Genomic DNA, 20,912 nt, shown 5'->3' with positions numbered 1-20,912 from the left:
TGGAACATTGAGAAACACTGCCCTAAACTGAAATAGAATTGAAAATAAAGTGCCAAAATGGCTTGGACATTGACACACCTACTGTTTATATATTTCAAGGCTTACTCGTTTTATATAATGTTTATTTATTTATTTTTGAGGCAGAGAGAGTACAAGTGGGGGAGTGACAGAGGGAGAAGGAGAGAATCTTAAGCAGGCTCAATACTGTCAGTGTGGCACCATACGTGGGGGTCCCAAACTCTGAGATCATTACCTGAGTTGAAATCAAGAGTCAGAAGCTTCACTAACTGAGCCACTCCGGTGCCCCAAGTCTTACTCATTTTTGAGAATTTATCCTCTCCCATCTATGGCTCTTATAAAATTCACATGGCTATCATCTAAGGAGCAAGACATAGACACTGTTTTCGTGTTTAGTTTTGTCTTCCTAACTAGACTGTATCACCTTAAAGACAGGAACTGCTTAGAGTTTTCTTACTTTCCCCAGAGTAGGAAGAGAGACCATCTTTAAGGCTGGAAGGTAGCTGGAATGCTCAAGATAAGTCCCTGATACCTTTATGTAACCTTCCTGAAAGACCTGGAAGCCATTTGACACTTGGGAGCTATTAGTTTTCTAGGGCTGCCATAATAAAGTATCACCAACTGGGTGGCTTAAACAACAGAAATTTATTTCTTCACAGTTCTGAAGGCTATTAAGTCCAAGATCAAGGTGTCTGCAGGTTTGGTCTCTTCTGAGGCTTCTCTCTTTGGCTTGTAGATAGCCATCTTCTCCAGCATAAAAGCCACAATTCTGGTAAGTGCTTCATCAATTGTGATTCACAGATGGTTTTCTCTCTGTCCGTGTGTCCTAATCTCTTTTTCTTTTCAAAGATTTTATTTTTAAGTAATCTCTACACCCAGCGTGGGGCTTGAACCCACAAACCTGAGATCAGATCAAGAATCACATACTCCGGGGCGCCTGGGTGGCTCAGTCGGTTAAGCGTCCGACTTCGGCTCAGGTCATTATCTCGCAGTCTGGGAGTTCGATCCCCGCGTCGGGCTCTGTGCTGACAGCTCAGAGCCTGGAGCCTGTTTCAGATTCTGTGTCTCCCTCTCTCTGACCCTCCCCCATTTATGCTCTGTCTCTCTCTGTCTCAAAAATAAATAAAGGTTAAAAAAAAATTAAAAAAAAAAAAAAAGAATCACATACTCCATTAAGGAATCTATCCCTGAAATCATTGTTGCACTATATGCTAACTAACTTGGATTTAAGTTAAAAAAAAAAAAGAAAAAAAAGAAAGAAAAAAAAAAGAATCGCCTACTCTACCGACTGAGCTAGCCAGGCACCACTCCTTTCCTCATAAAGACAAAAGTCATTTGGAATTAGGGCTCACCCTAATGACCCCATTTAAAATTTTAATTTCCTCTTTAAAGACCCTATTCCCAATACTCACATTTTGAGGTACTGGGGGTTAGAATTTCAACATACGAATTTTGGAACACAATTTAGCCCATTATAGCTGTCTAGTTTCAGCTTCTAGAAATATGCCACTCCATTCACTCTCTTCTCTTCCACCTGTTAGTCTTGTATAGTAAGTTCTCTCTCCACCCTTTGGCTCTCCTCCTCCACTTCTTACAGATTATAATGGCTTGTGTGGCAAGAACTCATGGAACAGCTCTAAAGAGCTTAAACTAGCAGGTTGTGGCATGCACCAAACAACACAACACTGAGGAGCTGTTGAAATTCTAGATGCATTATTTTAAAGACCTAGTTCTCTGCCTACACATCTTAATATTTGATAATAACTAGATTTTATGTAAGTGGTCTTGGTATATATCCTAACTCATCCTTCATTTTCTTCCACTGTGGTTCTTTCATCAGGCCTTTCCTTGTCTGGTTCTTCTCAGAGCTCAGTTACTTCAAATAGTCAGTGAGGTGAGAAGCAGGATATGTAAGGACTTGCTGAAGTTTCACAGAAGTTCCTGAGAGTTAACCCCCTGGTTTTGCAGTGCTCCTAAGGCTGATATACAGCAACACCACTAAGAAAGAATCTTGGGGGCAGAGTTCCTATTACTTAGAAATAGGAAAGGTATATGAAAAATAAAAGAGGCAGCCTCAAGATTTTTAGTTCTTTCCAAGAGAGGCAAAGCTTCCCTCTTCCTGGGGCCTTCCCCCCCCCCCCCCCAGTCAAGTCAAACATCTCGTTAAAACCAGGAAGTTATGCTCATTTACCTTTAAGTTCTAATTTTCCTATCTCTGTTCCTTGACAGATGCATCCAACGACAGACACAGTCATTGTGAAAAATGGCTCACTGCTCTGTAAGGTCCAAATGTTTCCAAATTTCTTTTTCCAGTTCCTATTAAAGTAGGTTGGTAAACTCTTGGAGAAGCTACCACCTAGTGGTATTATGAGGAGTCCTAGGTGAATATTGTCCCTTGTTGACGAACCTTCCCATCTTTCTGCCTCTGCTTCAGCCCAAGAACTGACCTCAGGTGTGTACTCCTATCCTATGTACTTTTTGCCCTCTGGCATAGAGCTTCTTCTCACCAAATCATCATTCACTGTCCTTCTCTTGACCTTTAGCACAAGACTGTGTAAAGATCAGGCAAGTACTCTGGGTGCTTCATTAAATTCTTGTAAGGGGTTAAGCTCACCCCTTTTTTTCTGAAGTGCAGTTTTCTCCAATTTTCTTTCTCTTCCATCTGATAGTTGTATTATATACTGAAACTCTTAACTGTTACTTTTCAACACACAGCCACCATGAAAGTGTGGCTGTGAAGTAACTGGTAAAGGTAGAGGAACTGGTTGGCTTCTGTTCAATGATTTGGCGGAACCACAATGGAGGGTTGCTCTAACCGGAGAAATCCGGAATTTATTGCCCTTTATTTTCCCTGCTCAAGGCAGGCAGAAAGAACTGTTGTCCATTGGCACTCTGGCCTTCTTACTGAGCTTCCTTTACTGAGGCTTTCCCTCAATAATCCAGGATCCTGCACCTCAGAGTCTTTTGGAGTGCGCTGCTTTGGGGCCGCCTAGCAAGCCAATGGGCTGGTTATGTTGTTCCAGAGTAGGGGTTAGCCTGTACTCTGTACTAACTTGGAAAACTAGCCTGTGTGATCCTGGGCAATTCATGCATGCAATACCCACTTCTTCAAGGGGTTAGTATTGAAAACGATAAGGTCTTTACGGGCCCGAACACCACGTATTCTGCTCCGTCCTCTTTGGTGCTGGACTTCCTTCCAGTACTGCAAGCTGGCTGGCTTCTCACTTTCTGCGGCCCGTGAGCCTCTCTCCCTCCTGGGAGGTGCACGTGGGGCCGTTTCCCCCACCCGCCCCTCCTCCTCCGGCAGGCGGAAAGGGCCAGCCGGCCCTGCACCCGCCCCACCAAAGGGGGCGGTGAAGGGTGAGCCTGGGGCGCCACGACCGCCCGGGACCCGCCCGCCCTCTCGCCGCTGGGCCCCGAATGGCAGAGCGGCGCTCGGACCATCGGCATCGCCTCACGTCGCCCCGCCCCGAGCCTTCCTCTCATTGGCTGTCGCGCGGTCCTCGGGGCCCGCGCCTCTCTTCGAGGCCGGCCACACCGCGCCGCAGCGGGGAGCGGGGTCGGAGGTGAACGGCCCGGAGTAACCCCGGACGTAGTCGCCTCATGGGGCTCGCCCGCTGAGGTGGGAGGCAGGGGCGGGGCGGGGGCGGGGCCGGCTCCCGTGAAGCCCCGCCCCTCCCCGTGTGCCCGGCCGGCCTGGTGCTGCGAGCCTGTCAGCCATCGCCGGAGCTGCCGGCCTCTCCTCCCGTCCTCCACCGCCTCTGCGCAGGGGCTTCCCCGGGCCGCCGGACCACCGACGCCTCCGCTTTGAGGTGAGGTGAGAGCCGCTCCAGGGCCGGTGATCCGACCTGGCGAGGCTGGGGCCGGGGGAGGGGCGGCGGTAGCCCGGGGCCGCCTCCCGCCAGCACGCGGGCCAGGGCTCCATCCCGTCCGGACCTGTGCTGGGCAGCCCAGCCCTCTCCGCAGCTCTGGGCCCTTGAGTTTCCCTCTGGGGAGACGCAGAGGGGCCTGGGGTCTCGGGGTGGGTGGTGGGAACTCAGACCCCGGAACTTGGAGTCGTACAGCCCAGGGCCTCTAAGGAGGGACTGGGGTGTCTGCCTGGAGCTCGTCACCATCCTCCTCCCTATCCTTGGCGTGGTTTGATTCCTTCCAGACGCTCTCCAGTCCGACCCAGTGCTCAGGAGAGGGAGAAGACCCACGTGGGAAAGAGATGTTGAGGATTAGGTCCACTTGCGTTGAAAGTCGTCTTTCTCGCAGAGTGAGGTGTGGGGTGCAGAGCTTCTGTTGCTCTCGCTGTGTCTTTGTATCGTGGTGGGAGCCGGGGCCAGGTGAGTTGTCCCTTGCCAGCTCCTCCTCCTGAGATTTTATTGTTTTCTGTGAGAGACGTAGTGAAAGTACAAGCCTGTCGTTGCTCTCCTCTCCATTTGCCATACTGACCAAGGGAATCTATCGGAGATGGAACGTAGGAAAGTGGATGTGAAGCTAATGATTTCAGAGGGAAATGTGCGTGGAGGTCCTGCCTGGGTCAGTGCCAACATTATTCTGTGTTTGGAGATGGGACGTAAACACCAGTGAACACTTGGAATCAGCTGTAAATATCAGGGACCTCTGTAGGTCTTATGGGTTTTATATTAGCATATAAGAATACAACTATTTGGGGAAAAGACTTTAATTTCAGGTATTTTTGCTTTGTTTTTGTTTTGGGCTCTAAGTTTAGGATGGAAATCAGAAGACCCAAGGACTTCCTGATTTTATCTCTACTTAAGCAGTGTTTCTGTAATTTCCCAGTGTGTGGAATACACCTAATAACTTGGTCTTCAGTCTGAGAAGTTGGTCCCCTGAATTTCTTTTTTCATTCATTCATTCTTTTTTTTTTTTTTTTTTTTTAATTTCCCAATCCAAAGCGCAGATTGGGAAGGTTACTGGCTTTGGTTGTGTGGTTTCTTTTCCTCAGGGAGAAGGAGTTCTTTGATTTGTCTATTACTTCTTGGTGGGGATGCCTTGGCTGTCTGTGATGAGAAAGAGTTATGCGCTGACAGGCACTTTTAAGGAAAGGGTTGTAGTCCAATAGAGTAGGACAGCAGCTGCAGTGTCCAGGTGGGTGTCTGGTTGCTACAAAACTTGCTAGCAAGTTTCTTTTCACTTCCTTCTCTTGCCTCAGTTTCCTCATTTCTAATAACAGGAGGACTGTTGTGAATCCAAGAATAATTAACAAACATTGTAAAGTGGGCATATGAAAGTTGTCATAGTCTTTATTTACAAATCTGCCTGTATTTACTTCTGTTGCAGAACTTTTGTTTTGAATTACCAGTGCAGAATAGAAATGCATCAAGCATAAGATTCAATTATTTTAAAATGGAAGGAAAGGTGGAGAAATGGGGGCATTTGGTTTAATGAACTTAGAGTTCAGATGATGACTAGTTTATGTCAAAGAACTGGCATTGTGAAAGGTGGCCTCAGAACTCTCTCATCTGATACTCACCTCTCTAAATTTTGTGAACAGGTTCAGGTGTAGATCACCATATAACGTTCTATTTTCTTTTCAATGACTAGGAGAATTTTTTTTACCTGTCACACAGACTGGCTTAACAGGTTAGGGCTAGTGTTTTTCTTTCTTTAAAAACATTTTTTGGTAGCTAATATTCTAATAGTACTGGTTGAAGAAAGAAGTAAAATAAAAATTGTTGGAATTAGACATTGGAATTTAGTATTTCTTTAAATTTTTTTTTTTTTTTTTTTTAACGCTACAGAGAGAAACAGAGCATGAGCATGGGAGGGGCAGAGAGAGGGGGAGACACAGAATCTGAAGCAGGCTCCAGGCTCTGAGCTGTCAGCACAGAGCCCAAAGCAGGGCCAAACCGCTCGCAAGATCATGACCTGAGCCAAAGTCGGGCACAACCTACGGAGCCACCCAGGCATCCCTGGGATTTAGTATTTCTAATTGGAGGAGTATTGTTACAATTCAGGGAAAATAAAGGAGGTTATATTATTACCTAACATGCTTTTAAAGGTTAATAAAGATAAAAGCTATGCATCGAGTATCTTCCCAAACCCTTGATAAAGAAATTTCCATACCTGTGGAGGTGACTAACAATTTTAAAGGAAGTCTTCATTGATCTTCCACTTCAACAGATTTTTGCCTAACTAGTTATTTGTTTGTTTCATTAATTTTGTAATTTAGTATTCACCATTTGAATGTAATAGACTATGCGAAGGTGATGTTAAATAGATGGGAAACTATGACAAATAGTTATGTAAAGACATTGCATGAACACAAGGAACATGGATCTGATTGATAGGGCACAAGTTCTTACGAGTTCGACCAACCAATCTTAGTATGTATGCTCTAAGGGTACAGTTCTCTTGTCAATTTGTCATTTTTTAAAGCTACCATAAGCCATCTAGTCTCAGGATTTTTTTTTTTTTTTAATGTTTATTTATTTTTGACAGAGAGACAGAGCATGAGCAGGCGGGGGCGGGGGGGGGGGTTGTGGCACAGAGAGAGAGGGAGACACAGAATGTGAAGCAGGCTCCAGGCTCTGAGCTGTCAGCACAGAGACTGACGCGGGGCTCGAACTCATGAACCGTGAGATCATGACGTGAGCCGAAGTCGGACACTTAACCAACTGAGCCACCCAAGCTCCCTGAGGTGTTTCTTTCTTTAATTTTTCTTATTGTGGTAAAATATATATAACATGAAATTTACCATCTTAACCACTTAAAGACATACAGTTCAGTATTAAATACATTTATAACCTTGTGCACCCCTTCTATATCTTCTTTGGAGAAATGTCATTTTAAGTCCTTTGCCTACTATCATCCATCTCTAGAACTGTTTTCATCTTATAAAACTGAACCTCTATACCCCATTAAATAAGAGTTCTTCATTCTCCTCTCCCCCCAACCTCTGGCAACTATCCTTCTCCTTTCTTGTCTCCATGATTTTGACATCATGTAAGAATCACACAACATTCTTTTTGTGACTGACTTATTTCGCTTAGCAGAGTGTCTTCAGGGTTCATCCACGGTGTAGCATATTGCAGAATGTCCTTCCTTTTTCAGGCTGAATAATACTTCATTGTATGTGTATGTCACATTTTGCTTATCCATTCATCCACCAGTGCACTCCCTTTTTCCATGTTTAAGCTATTGTGAATAACGCTGCTGTGAACATGGGTGTACAGACTCTTTGAGAGCCTGTATTCAATTCTTTTGGGTATGTATCCAAAAGTGGAATTGCTGGATCATATGGTAATTCTATTTTTAATTTTTTGAGGAGCCACCATACTGTTTTCCACAGTGGCTGTACAGTTTACGTTCCCACCAGTGGTGCCCAAGGGTTCCAATTTCTCCACGTTTATGCCAACACTTGTTTTCTGTTTTTTTTGATGGTGGCTATCCTAATGGGTATGGGTTGGTATCTTATTGTAGTTTTAATTTGTATCTCCCTAATAATTAGTGTGTTGAGCATATTGATGTGCTTATTGGCCACTTGTCTATCTTCTTTAGAGAAATGTCATTTTAAGTCCTTTGCCTGGTTTTAAATTGGGTTTGTTGATGGTTTACTTTCAGGAGTTCTTTATATATTCTGGATATTAATCTCTTATCATATAACGTGATTTGCAAATATTTTCTCCTATTCTTTGGGTTGCCTTTTTCCTCTGTTGATAGTGTCTTTTGATGTACAAAATTTTTTAATTTTCAAGAAGTCCAGTCTGTTTTTTCTTTTGTTACCTGTGCTTTTGGTGTCATATCCAAGAAATCTTTTCCAAATTCAATGTTATGAAGCTTTTGTCTTATGTTTCTTGTAAGAGTTTTCTTGGTTCATGTTTTAAATTTTAGAGCCTTGATGCATTCTGAGTTAATTTTGGAGCCTTGATGCATTCTGAGTTAAATTCTGAGGGGAATGTTCAGCTTATTTGTTTATATGCAGAGATCCAGTTTTCCTAGCACCATTTGTTGAAAAGGCTGTCCTTTCTTTATTGAATGTCTTATTAGCACCATGTCAAATATCATTTGACCATATATGGGAGGGTTTATTTCTGGGCTCTCTTTTTTTTTTAATTGATGTGTAATTAACATACAGTGTTATATTAATTTAAGGTGTACAGTATAATTCGATAATTCTAAGCATTATTCAGTGCTCATCATGGTAAAGTGTATTCTTAAGGCTCTTTATTTCACCCATCCTCCTCCTCCCCCTACCTTCCCTCTGGCAACCACCAGCTTGTTCTCTGTTTTTAAGAGTCTGGTTTTTTGGGGCACCTGTGTGTCCTAGTCAATTGAGCATCTGACTCTTGATTTCAGCTCAGGTCACGATCTCATGGTTTGTAGGATCTTGTCCCATGTCAGGCTCTGCTGGAGGTGCGGAGCCCACTTGGGATTCTCTTTCTCCCTCTCTCTGACCCTCCTCCACTTGTGCTCTCTCTCTCTCTCTCTCTCTCTCTCTCTCTCTCTCAATAAATTAATGGGGCACCTGGGTGGCTCAGTTGGTTAAGTGCGGACTTCGGCTCAGGTCATGATCTCACAGTCTGTGAGTTCGAGCCCCGCGACAGGCTCTGTGCTGACAGCTCAGAGCCTGGAGCCTGCTTTGGATTCTGTGTCTCCCTCTCTCTCTGCTCCTCCCCCACTCACACTCTGTCTCTCTCTGTCTCTCAAAAATAAATAAACATTAAAAAATAAATTAAAAAAATAAATTAATTGAAAAACATTTTTAAAAAATCTTTTTAAAAAGAGTGTTTTTTCCTTTTTTCTTTATTCATTTGTTTTGTTTCTTAAATTCCACATTTGAGTGGAATTATGGTATTTATCTTTCTCTGACTTATTTCACTTAGCATTATACCTTCTAAGTCCATCCATGTTATTGCAAATAGCAAGATCTCATTCTTTTGGAGCTCTTTGTTCTGTTTCACAGGTCTATATATCTGTCTTTATGTTAATACTGCAGCTTTGTAGTAAGTTTTAAAGTCAGGAAGCATGGGTCTTCCAGTTTTGTTCTTTTTCAAGATTGTTTTGGCTATTTGGGGGTCCCTTGGGAATTCCACATGAATTTAGGACAGGCTTTTCTGTTTCCTCAAAAAACATTTCCACATATAAAATCATGTCTTTTTAATATTTTCTTGTTCTACATAATCCCTTTCTTCTAGATGCACTTTTTTTTTTTTCTACAGGTAGTTATTTGGTTTTGATTCCTTCACATTGGAGGTTTCTCTAAGACATCTAGTAATCCTTAATTGCTTAATTTTAAGAGGGGGGAATTGATTAACTTTGTTGTAGGTGGATCTGGTGTGACAATTAGTGAACCCCAATATTACTACTTGAGATTTTTTCCCTGGTCTAGTTAGAATCTTCAAAGCAGGATCCTTTCTGTATTTCCCTCCTGATTGGTGAAAATTGGGGCAAGAAGGCTGGGAGCTCTTATTCAATATGCTTGCTTAATTTCTCCATTTTCAACATGATGCTCTTCCCTTTACTGTTTCTGGTATGTCCCTGTCTAGAAATGTCTTGTTTAACCCTCTCTAGAGAATAAGTCTTCAGGCTTTTATCAGGATGATAGAGCAGTAGGCACTGGGCTTTACTAATTGGAAAAAAAAAAAAATCTAAAGATCTGAAGCTTCTGAAACAGAATTTCAACCAGATATTTTATTTTATTTCATTTATTTAAAAAATTTTTTTAATGTTCATATTAGAGAGAGACAGAGGGCAAGGGAGGGGAGGGACAGAGAGAGAGGGAAACAGAATCTGAAGCAGGTCCCAGGCTCTGAGCTGTCAGCACAGAGTCTGACATGGGGCTCAAACTCACCGCGAGCTCATGACCTGAGCTGAAGTCGGATGCTTAACTGACTGAGCCACCCAGGTGCCCCTGCTCTGTTTCATTTTTTAAGTTTATCAATTTTGAGAGAGAGAGAGCACACACAAGCAGGGGAGGGGCAGAGAGCGAGGGAGGGAGAGAGAATCCCAAGCTAGCATCGTGCTGCAAGCGTGGAGCCCGACACAGGGCTTGAACTAAAGAACCGTGAGATCATGACCCAAGCTGAAAACAAGAGCTGGATGCTTAACCCACTGGGCCACCCAGGCATCCCTGTTCTATTTCATTTTTGATGACTGTGCCCAACTTGGGGTTCAAACTCATGACCCTGAGATCAAGAGTCACATGTTCTACTGACTCAGCCAGCCAAGTGCCTGTCCCTTTGTTTTTAAAATGTTGATTGTAACCCACTAAATTTATTTCTTACTATTTTGCTTGGTGGTTGCCCATAGTTTGAAAAACACTAGTCTAGTACATAATAATTTACAGAGTCATTTCATATACTTTTAGTCTTCACAGCAATCCCATGACCTTTTTATTTTTCCAGATGAGGAGGCTCAGAGACATTAAGTGACTTGTTCAAGTTTGCACTGCGAGCATTTGGCAGAGTCAGAATTTGATCTTGAGTCCTAGATTTTGACTCTAGTTCCACCTCTGCACCTCTGGTTACATCTAACCCAAACTACTTTCGTTTTCCTTTCTTTTCGCACTCCCCTTCCCTACACCAAATTGTAGGGAATAATGCTAGCTTAGACTACATAATTGGGCAAATCCAGCTTTCCCAGTTAACATATCTGCACAGTCCCCAATCCTGTCACTTGTCATTCACGGTCATCCTTTAGAAGTTCTGGATTTCTTCTCCATCATAGACCAGTGGTTCTCAAGCCTGGATATATATCAGTGTCAGTCAACTGTGGAACTCTATTCTGATGTCTGGGCCTCCGCAGTGATTCTGATTCTGTCAATCTGGGGTGGAGTTTAAACATCCATGTTTTTAAAAAGCTTCACAGGCCTGAAACTAATGTAACATTGTGTGTCAATCATATCCAAATAAAAAACAACTTTTTAATTTAAATAAATAAGTAGCTCCACAGATGATTGTTATAATGAAAGTTGAGAGTTTTTACCCTGGGTACATTTAAGTCCACGGCATAGAAGGAAAACCCAGGATTTGGGAAGTAAGTAGAGACTTCTTGGTCCCTTAGGGGTTTAGGACTTAATTTAATGAAAGATCCGTCCTCTTCCTGGCTTCCAACTTTGTGCATGGGTATAAACCATTTGTAAACATAATCAGAGCCTGAGTTGTAGGGAGTCTAGTGGTTCTCTTCTTCCCAACTGCCTCTTTTTTGATGAAATCTTGGAAATCATAAGGTTGGAATGTGCTCATCGAAGTATGCAATTGGAAAAGGCCACTTGTGAAATGGTAAGCTTGGATTATTGTTCATTATTCTCATGAAAAATAAAGTCTTTGAATGTAATGTTTTTTATTTATAGATTTGAACAAATAATAAACAACTGAACTGTATGTTTTAAGTTAAATAATAGATTTGACTAGAAAAATGATACTTTATTATCAGTTTTGTATTATGCTGAGCAAAACAGGAATTGCTAAAATTTGGGTTACTTAAAAAAAACACTTCAAATCTCTCTCTGTCTTTCTCTCTTTAGTTCTTTTTGGAGGTGGATATCTGCTCAGACAGTAAGAATTATAAGAGGTCAGTTACAAATAATGCTCTTTCATGTTTACAGTGTCATAAACATTTTATGTTCATGTGCTAAAATATTAAACTGTAAGCTTTTATGTTAAAAGTTGCCTTCTGTGAAAGGACATAGGTAGATTTGGGGGTATAACCTGAAGTGAATGGTCTGACCATGGTAGTATTCCATCCCCTTTTCTCTTTAATTCAGGACTAGAATCAGCGGAAATGGGACGGACTGTAGAGTAGCTTCTAGAGTGGCTGGGTAGCTACTCAGTGATTTTCCATACATGACCTCTCTTTTCTGATGGTTTGCAGGCTTGTGGCTGGGAATACCACTCAGTAGAATTGCTGGTTAGTGGATGGGCTCTTTAGCGCTGACAGCTGAGCTGCTTCCAATCCTCAAGAAGGCTGCCTTCCTGTTCTTGGCTAGGAAGGAAAAGTTTGAAGTTGACCTTACGGAGCCTCTCATTTGTTAGTTAATCATGTCTTCTTCTTCTCCCATGGAATCAGAGAATTGCTTCTTTATCCTGAATTTTATTTTTTTGTGTAGTCATCTAATTTTGGTCACACTAAACTAGGAGAGTGCCTTACTTATTTCTCTTGTGAAGAAGGCAGCTATTATTTTCTGTGTTAGTTGAGATGGAGTTTGGAATTTTGTGGGGGTGGGGGAGGGAGGTCTCCTGTTTTTGTTTTTGTTTTTTTTAAACTTGATTGTTTACGGCTCTAAAATGTGAAAGAAGTAGCCTTTTTTGTTACTGTACCTTTTAGTGTTCTTCAGACTGGTCAGTCTGTTAGAACTTTCTCTCCTTCCTTCCCTCACTTTCTCCTTCTCTCCCTTTTTCCTCTTTTTGAATGATTTGAGTTTTTTTAGAGTTCTGGAAGTGAATGTCTATATAAAATTTGGAGACATTTAAAAACAGTTATTTTAATGATGCCTAATATTCCAAGGGAGAAATGTATAGTAAATTTAGATGTCAAGTTTTTCCTGTTCCATGATATTTTTATATTTGATTCTAGTTTTTAAAATAAAAGTTAGCTTACGTAATCTCTAACTCACTTTTAAGAAATATCTAGCAGAAATATTTTTAGCATTTCTGGCAATTTGTTATTACTGTTTCATTCTTCCAGCAGAGTGGTTCTCAAATTTTAGGACTTGTTAAAGTATAGATTACTGGGCCCCAACCTGTAGATTGTGATACAGTTAGTTGCTCTATGGTAGGCCCAAGAATCTGTACTTTTAACACATTCTGAGGTGATGCTGCTGCTTCTGGTCTGGAAATTACACTTTTTGAGAACCACTGCTTTATCATTTACGAATACTGTTTTGTCTTTGTAAATGAATAAGCTCTGATTCACAAATTACATAAGAATAATGGTGCACGTGTAATTTTAACAGGTTTAATGGTGATTCCCAAAGATTAAAATCTTGATATTTTGTTACCTAATGTCAAAGAACACTGCTTGCCACCTACTCTTACACTTCAAAGTAGTCTACAACATAAACAATTTATTAATAATAAATTTGTTATTTATTGATATACCATCTCTTAGAGCACCTCGAAATCAGGATTGGGAATATTGTTTTCTGAATTGTTAGGATATAAGCAGTTCAATACTAAGTTGATGTATATTTCTGAAGGTTTTTTTTAATGGGATCTTATGAATGACAGAATAAATATTGTTTAGTTTTAGTTTTATTGTTCTTGTGGACTTTCAGCCATGTTTTGGTCTTTTAATTAGTGTGCTAGCTGTTGGAAATATCCAGTTATGACTACTAAGGCCCTATATCTAGAAAACTTATGCTTGAGATGACACCTCCCTTATTTTAAATTTTTTTAATTTTTTAATTTTTTTACTATTTATTTTTAAGAGACAGAGCAGGAGCAGGAGACGGGCAGAGAGAGAGGGAGACACAGAATCTGAAGCAGCCTCCAGGCTCTGAGCTGTCAGCACAGAGCCCAATGCGAGACTTGAACTCACAAACTCAGAGACCATGACCTGAGCTGAAGTCGGACACTTAACCAACTGAGCCACGCAGGCGCCCCAACACCTCCCTTATTTTAATTAGAGATTTTGAATTTGATAGTAGATTCACTTTCTTCCTATCAATGCCAGCACATTAGAGCCAAAACCAGACATGCTTGGGTGAATCTTTAACAGATGTAACTTAAGAAAAAACTCATGAGGGGAAGTAAAGATTTCTTTTTTTCAGTTAAAAAATACCCATCTGGAGTTTGCTTTAAAGCAAACTATATATATTTATCTGTGTGGATATATATCAATACGAATATATTTCATGTGAATATATTTAACAAAAATACGCTTAGGTAAAATTCATAGCCTCTCAAAGTGTAGTGTTTGGAATGAGGTGATAGTTATGTAGTTTAGTGTAAACACCTAGTTTGAAATGACAGCCACTCTCCCCAAATCCTTATACCACATTCTCCCCGGTACTGACAACCGAAATCACAGTATTACAAGCAGCTTTCATCTACTGCAGAGGTTTCTCCACTGTTCATAATTATCTCTTGGGCATTACCAAATTGATAAAGAGATTGGGAATGGCTTATAGTTTTAAAAGAGATTTCTTTAAGGAAGAGGGAGCTAATTTTAATTTTTTAGGCATAGTTACATCTGGATTTTCCTCCCTTGTAGAAAACCAAGGCCCTGAAATAGAAGAGCCAAAGAAACTAGTGCTCAGATGCTACCCTGCTTTCAAGTGCCAGCCATAGTATATTAGGAATAACCTGTGGCTATCCTCAGATATAGGTTATTATCCATAACCTGCTTTTCTCACTCATTTTCTTCATAGCTCTGAGAGCTCATTTTGAAGGAATAATGGATGAACCATCCCCCTTGGCCAAACCTCTGGAGCTGAACCAGCACTCTCGGTTCATAATTGGTTCTGTATCTGAAGATAACTCAGAGGATGAAATCAGCAACCTGGTGAAGCTGGACCTACTGGAGGAGAAGGAAGGCTCTCTGTCACCAGCTTCTGTTGGCTCAGATACGCTCTCTGATTTGGGGATTTCCAGCCTACAGGATGGCTTGGCCTTGCACATGAGGTAAGACCGAAATTTTACTTGACCTTATTGACCTGTTGGTTTCACTGATTTTGTTCTGGAAAGGGCAAGAATAATTTTAGCCAAGATTGCTCCACCTTTTCCTGTATCACTGAACTTAAAACTTTGATGAAGAAACGGAAACAATGCATTTTGCCTGGAGTGGAGGCTTTCAAAGTGTCTTTTCCTAAATGTTCCTCTCAACTGTTTCCTGTTCTGTCTATATACCGGGTCTTTTAGTGACATCTAGTAAGTGAGAGTTAGGTTGAGAAATTTTGGCTTCTGTACTACTTTGACTAACATTGTAGTTGTAACTATTTTAATGGCTGATAAGACTTTTGCAGGGTTGGGTAAGTTTGTAGTAATTTTTCTTTGAACTGCTTTCATGTCAGAAAGGTATATTCCATTTCTGGCAGGGCCAGTCCTCAGTAACAACCTGTGGCAGGAACAAAAGGTTGTTATAGACTTGTCCTTTTTCAATAGAAATGGAATTCTCTATATGTGATTGAAAATGTCAGTAAGTAGTAACATAGGATTATTCTTATTTATTGATGTTTGATTATACAACCAGTATGTGATATACTACCCTTGGGTCATTTGCTTTGCATTTCTTAGATTAAAGGGCCTGGATTAGTGGTTCTTGGTTTTCACTGTACATCAGAGTCACTTTGTGGAGCCTTAAGAAAGGAGTCCCATCTCCAGAGCTCCAGAGATTCTGACTCATTTGATATTGGCTTGGTTTGGAGCTGGGGCATTTTTTTTTAAAGCTATCCAGGTGATTCTAATGTACAGCTAGGGTTGAGATTATAGGTCTAGCCCAGATAAACATTAGGGTGACTATTGCTGTTAGTAAATCTTGGTGCTTATATTAATGGATCTTAAAATAATTAAGCCCCTTTTTATATACTAGAGATATAGGCTGTGTAGTAAAATCCCATACTGGGTCTGGCTGAATATGACTGTCCTGCCTTAGTCTCCTGGGACTTTAGGGTCCTTGCTTCTGAAAGATGATGAGGTACTAAGTGTCAGTGGTCACCCCCATTTAGCTATGTGGAGGTCAAAAGAAAAGAGTTAAGTAAGTTAATTGTGTTTTATGTCATGGATTCCTAGAATTGCAAATGAACCAGAGACATAATGTAGCCTAATACCTTTTATTTAAATAGATGAGAGAGCTGAGGCCTAAAGAGGGGAAGTAACTTGCCTAAGCGTGAATAGCCAGAAAACTGGAATTCAGTGTCGGGTGTTCTGATTGCATTTCAGTAACTTTTCTACTCTACTTCCCTGACAATAAAAGTGTCTTAATTATATAGCTAGTTCAGACAAAGTTGGTTTTGAAGGAATTGATGAATAATGGATTTTATCTAATCTCTGGGCTAAAAAGAGGAATAGAGTGCTGTATTTAGTGGCAGATAAGAGGGGTTGAGGCTTTTTTTTGGGGGGGGTGGAGGTCAAGTCTTTATGTAAACATTTTTTATTACTTTATAGTTCAATTAATGGTTGACCTAAAGGCTAACACTGGTGGTGGTATCTTACCCTTCAAGGTCATTTGTAAATGTGTGGGGGTTGTAACTGGTGGGACTACAGTAGTTCCCCTCATCTACAGGAGATACCTTCCAAGACCCCTAGTGGATGCCTGAAACCACAGATAGTACTGAACACTACACATAACTATGTTTTTTCATACATACATACTTATGATAAAATTTAATTTATAAATTAGCCACAGTAAAAGATGAACAGTAATAACTAAGAATAGTTATAACAATATTCTGTAATAAAAGTTATGTGAATGTGGTTTCTTTCTCTCAAAATATATTGTACTGTACTCACACTTGTTTTGATGGTGTGAGATGATAAAATGTCTACATGATGAGCTAAAGTGAGGTGAATGATATAGGCATTGTGACATAACTTTAGGCTACTCTTTACCTTCTCACAATATTGTCAGAAGAAGGATCATCTGCTTCCGGTTGGTGGTTGACTGTGGATAACTGAAACCTTGGAACATGAAACCACAGATAAGGGGGGGACTACTACTGTACCCTTGCATTTAAAGGTCAGAGGACCAATGATTCTAAGCCTTCTTCAATGTACTGGATAATCTCACATAGCCAAGAATTGTCTTCAAAATGTCATAATGCTCCTGTTGAGAAAGACTGGGTTAAATCTAAATCCTTAAAGCCACATAGCACCTTGAGAAATTTGTCCAATTTGAGACCATGTGAAACAGAATATCCATTCGTTGGATTAGGAAATTGTGAATTTGGCAATGGTAAGATAAATACCATTATAGGAAACTCAGCCAATGATTTGCAAGGCAGCTTGCAGTTGCCAAGTCATTCCCAAAGTTGATGGCTCTTATCACAAAGACTGTGTGGTCAGTGGTATGAGTGCCTGGAAATTTTTTTGCATGCCCTACTGTTGCAAAACTCATGCCCATAGCTCGTGGAGGAGCTGTGGATTGAAGTGTGATCAGCAGCCTGGGAAGGAGACAGTGCCAGTTCCCACTTGCTTCTCAGCTAGCTAATGTTCCAAAATAGAACACAGCTTTTCCATTGATACATTTTGTAAGTCATTTGTGGATATGGTGTCCTTGGGGTTAATTTAAATTGAGTCAAATTCACTTGATTTTAGAGAGAACTTTGTTCTTGCATCTGCCACCAATTAGGTATGTGACCACAGAGAATACATGTTACCTCTTTGGACTCATTTTCCTCATCCATGAACATGAAGGTATTGGTTCAAAAACTCTTTTTCACTCTTTGAACCCAGAGTTAGAGACTGGTTGAGTTTAGGATTAGCTTCCTGCGTGAATAATCTAATCCTTTCCAGGCCATGTAGATTAAAGGGGCAGGTACATTCCTAAAAGGTGTTTACTAGAGGTCATCTAAAACCAAGTAATGTGACTGTCATAGTATAGGATGAGAGAGGGCCTCTCAAGTTTAGGGCTTGGTTTTTTTGATGCTGAGAAGTCTAATGGGTGTAGTGGATAGGTATTAATACAGAATAGACTTTTCCAGAGATGGAGATGACTTGCATCACATATTTTCTAGAGCAGCACTGAAAGAGTAGATGGATCACTTTCTAAGCTTTATGACCCAAACATTTGAAAATAATACCCTAAGAAAGTTACAGCTTGATGGGAATATATGTCTTATTGTAAACAACTGTTGTTTGGCTTTATTAATTAATTAATTTAGAGCCAGTGTGGGCAGGGGAGGGGCACAGAGAGGGGGGAGAGAGAATCTCAAGCAGGCTCCACGCAACAGCACAGAACCCAACACAGGGCTCAATCTCACCACCATGAGATCATGACCTGAGCTAAAATCAAGAGTTGGATGCCTAACCAACTAAGCCACCCAGGTGCCCTGGCTTTTTATTTTTAAAGAAGATCAGTTAGGGATTGATGTATCAGCTAGGTTGGTTTATTTCTGAACCTTATTTAATTAATTAACCTTAATATTTAATTGAATATTTGAGAAGAAAGACCGTTGAAGACTGAATGTGGGTGTCTTAATTTTGATAACTTATGTATGATTTAGTGGCATATAATAGAATTATCTAGTTGCATGGATATTGATGTCTGTTCCTCATGGGATGCCACTTGAGTTCAGATTGTTCTGAATATTTGCATTGCAGTGTAAATAAATCCAGATCACCCCACAGTCATGCTATCAACCAAAGATAGTAATCAATTTTGTCAACTAGTATACTGAATTCCTGGTTGAAGTCCAGTTGGAAACAGGTGAGCTCCCCAACTGGATCGCTCTTAGGGTAGTGTGATTTCTTTAAACCTTTTTTATCCTGTAATTCATGTTACAGTGTTTGAAACTCCATCTCAGTTTTCCCTTAAACTTTTTAAATGCCCAAAGAATCAAACATCCAACATTTTGTGCTTGGCAAGCATGTTGTTGGTGACTCCATTTGAGAACAGTCTGTAATTGCTGTTATTTGTGTGTATATAAATCCATCATATGATGTTCTATTGCTGGGTTTAAGACAGTGGTTGCTGCTTTGGTAGACGAGAGAGATTAAGTTCACTCAGAAAAGGCTCCTTGAAGGTAAGTTGCATTACTGTCTCCTTTCTGGTCTAGAAAGTACTTTGTCAATATCTTAGAAAATTTAGAATTCAGTTATGTGATTGACGATGAGGTGTTTTTGATTATTCAGAAGAATCTCTGTGGAGAGTTTTGAAGCTGTTTTGTAATTAGAAATAATCTGTAACGTTTGTCCAATGATACTAGAATGCAAACGGATAAAATACTGTGTTGGGGATTAAGACTTAACAAAAAAATTTTTTTAATGTTTATTTATTTTTGAGAGAGAGAGAGACAGAGCACAAGTAGGGGAGAGGCAGAGAGAGAGGGAGACACAGAATCCGAAGCAAGCTCCAGGCTCTGAGCTGTCAGCACAGAGCCCGATGCGAGACTTGAACTCACAAACTGAGAGACCATGACCTGAGCCGAAGTCGGACACTCAATCGACTGAGCCACTCTGGTGCCCCTCGTGGTGATAGACTTTTAAAAAAACACCAAAGAGGGAGGTGGGTGGAGGGTTGGATGAAATAGGCGAAGGGGATTAAGAGCACACTTACCGTGATGAGCACTGAGTGATGTATAGAATTGTTGAGTTTTATAGGTGTATAGAATGTATAGAATTGTTGAGAATTATACACCTGAAACTAATATAATACTATACATTAAATTAAAATGGAATTAAAAAAAATTATCCTAGAGCTGTATGGGATGTATGTATTCCCACTTTTCTTCTCTTTTTTTTTTAATTTTTTTTAAATTTAAAATTTTTATTTTTGAGAGACAGAGTGTGAGCGGGGGAGGGGCAGAAGAGAGAAGGGGACACAGAATCCGAAGCAGGCTCCAGGCTTGGAGGTGTCAGTACAGAGCCCAATGTGGGGCTTGAACCCATGAACCACAACATCATGACCTGAACCGAAGTCTGATGTTTAACCAACTGAGCCACCCAGGTGCCCCCAGAATTCCTGCTTTTCTATTTCAGTAAATTTTCATTTCATTTACTATACATACATACCGAATTCTAGTTTGTGCAGTTGACTCCAAAATGCTGGTTAATCCAAACTCATATTCAATCCAAGACCACACGCTGTGTATTGTATCTCTTAAATTTCTTAAACTTTCATATCCCCTCCACCCCACTTTTTTTTTTGTGACAGTGTCTAGTGACTTGTTTAAAATGACCTTATTAGCAAATCATGAAGGTATATGGCTACTGGTAATAGTTTGGTGGTATAGAGAGAAATGGAAGGAAAAACAAAGGATAATTTGCTACTCTATACTTTTTATAGCTATAGCACTTGTAGCAAAACAGTTTTTTGTTGCACTAATATTTTAATGAATTTTATAATCAAAATGAAAGTGGACATTATAAAATATGGTGTGATTTGATCAAAAGCTATTAAGGACAGAACTTTTAAGTTTTAGGGGTATATGTTTGTATTTGACCTGGAAAGAGATTCTCTTTCCTATTAGTCTCTCACTTGAAACTCCTGAGATTGAAAAAAATAAAAAATAATAAAAAAAATAAACTCTTGAGTTTGAAGCGATTTCACTTAAATCTAGTAATGGAGGTAAAATTAAATAGTATCTGCAGAAGCTTTTGGAAAAGTAAAATGTTCCATACTATGTAATATTTATTATGAAAGAGTCCTTTTGTAAAATAAAATTTTTGACTAGAAAAACCTTTTTAAGGCTTTTGCATGTTGGGTTTAAAACTTGGATATTTAGATTGAAAGACTTTAATTATAGTACACATATACTGTCAATATTATAATTTAGATGTTGAGAATAACCATTATTGAGAGGGCAGGAAATTTCACTTTTCCTTCCTATCTTTGGCTCAGCTGTCTCAAGCTTTAACATCAAAAATAAGGAAATTTGTAGATGGGCCTGTGAGAGTGTTATGTTTGGCTTTCTTAGCATTTCTCATTCAGCTTCCCTGAGCTTTGTCCCTGCCCCCAGCATTTTCCAAACCCTTTACTCTCAATGTTCCTTCCTTGATATTCTGAGGTTCCCAGTTGCCATGGTGCCTCAGAAGTGAGTAGACAGAGAAGGTCATTATGAGATCTGCAACTTGGTACTCTTTCTGAAGGCAATAGTTTGCTCTATTTCCCACCCACTCTTTCCATTCAGAAAACAGGAACTGTCTTTGTATGTATTATAATCTCCAGACTTTATTCCATAAATGTAGCTAACTGTAGAAATGAAATTATGAATATTTGTAAGTAGGGCTCAGGACAGCCACTTGGCAGTGTTTATTATTTTTATTACTTCTAGTGTAATGCATACA

At 40.2% G+C, this 20,912-nt stretch overlaps 1 protein-coding gene across 8 annotated transcripts in view; it reads left to right on the top strand.

Moving 5' to 3' along the window:
• ACACA (acetyl-CoA carboxylase alpha) overlaps nucleotides 1–20,912 on the top strand; it is a 277,035-nt gene that overhangs the window by 39,581 nt on the left and 216,542 nt on the right. For 4 of the 8 annotated variants that reach the window (XM_049636545.1, XM_049636544.1, XM_049636541.1 and 1 more), the window contains exons 2-4: nucleotides 678–790; nucleotides 11,495–11,541; nucleotides 14,339–14,591. In XM_049636545.1, the coding sequence (XP_049492502.1) occupies nucleotides 14,365–14,591 (227 nt within the window). In that variant the 5' untranslated portion in view covers nucleotides 678–790; nucleotides 11,495–11,541; nucleotides 14,339–14,364. Of the gene's footprint in view, nucleotides 1–677; nucleotides 791–3,641; nucleotides 3,831–11,494; nucleotides 11,542–14,338; nucleotides 14,592–20,912 lie in introns of those variants that run through there. The other 4 variants (XM_049636549.1, XM_049636548.1, XM_049636542.1 and 1 more) reach the window with 3 other exon arrangements.

Source organism: Panthera uncia, chromosome E1 (genome assembly GCF_023721935.1).
Source record: "Panthera uncia isolate 11264 chromosome E1, Puncia_PCG_1.0, whole genome shotgun sequence".
NCBI lineage: Eukaryota > Metazoa > Chordata > Mammalia > Carnivora > Felidae > Panthera > Panthera uncia.
Note: the sequence above shows the minus strand (reverse complement) of the source record. Positions and strands in the feature narration are given on the sequence as shown.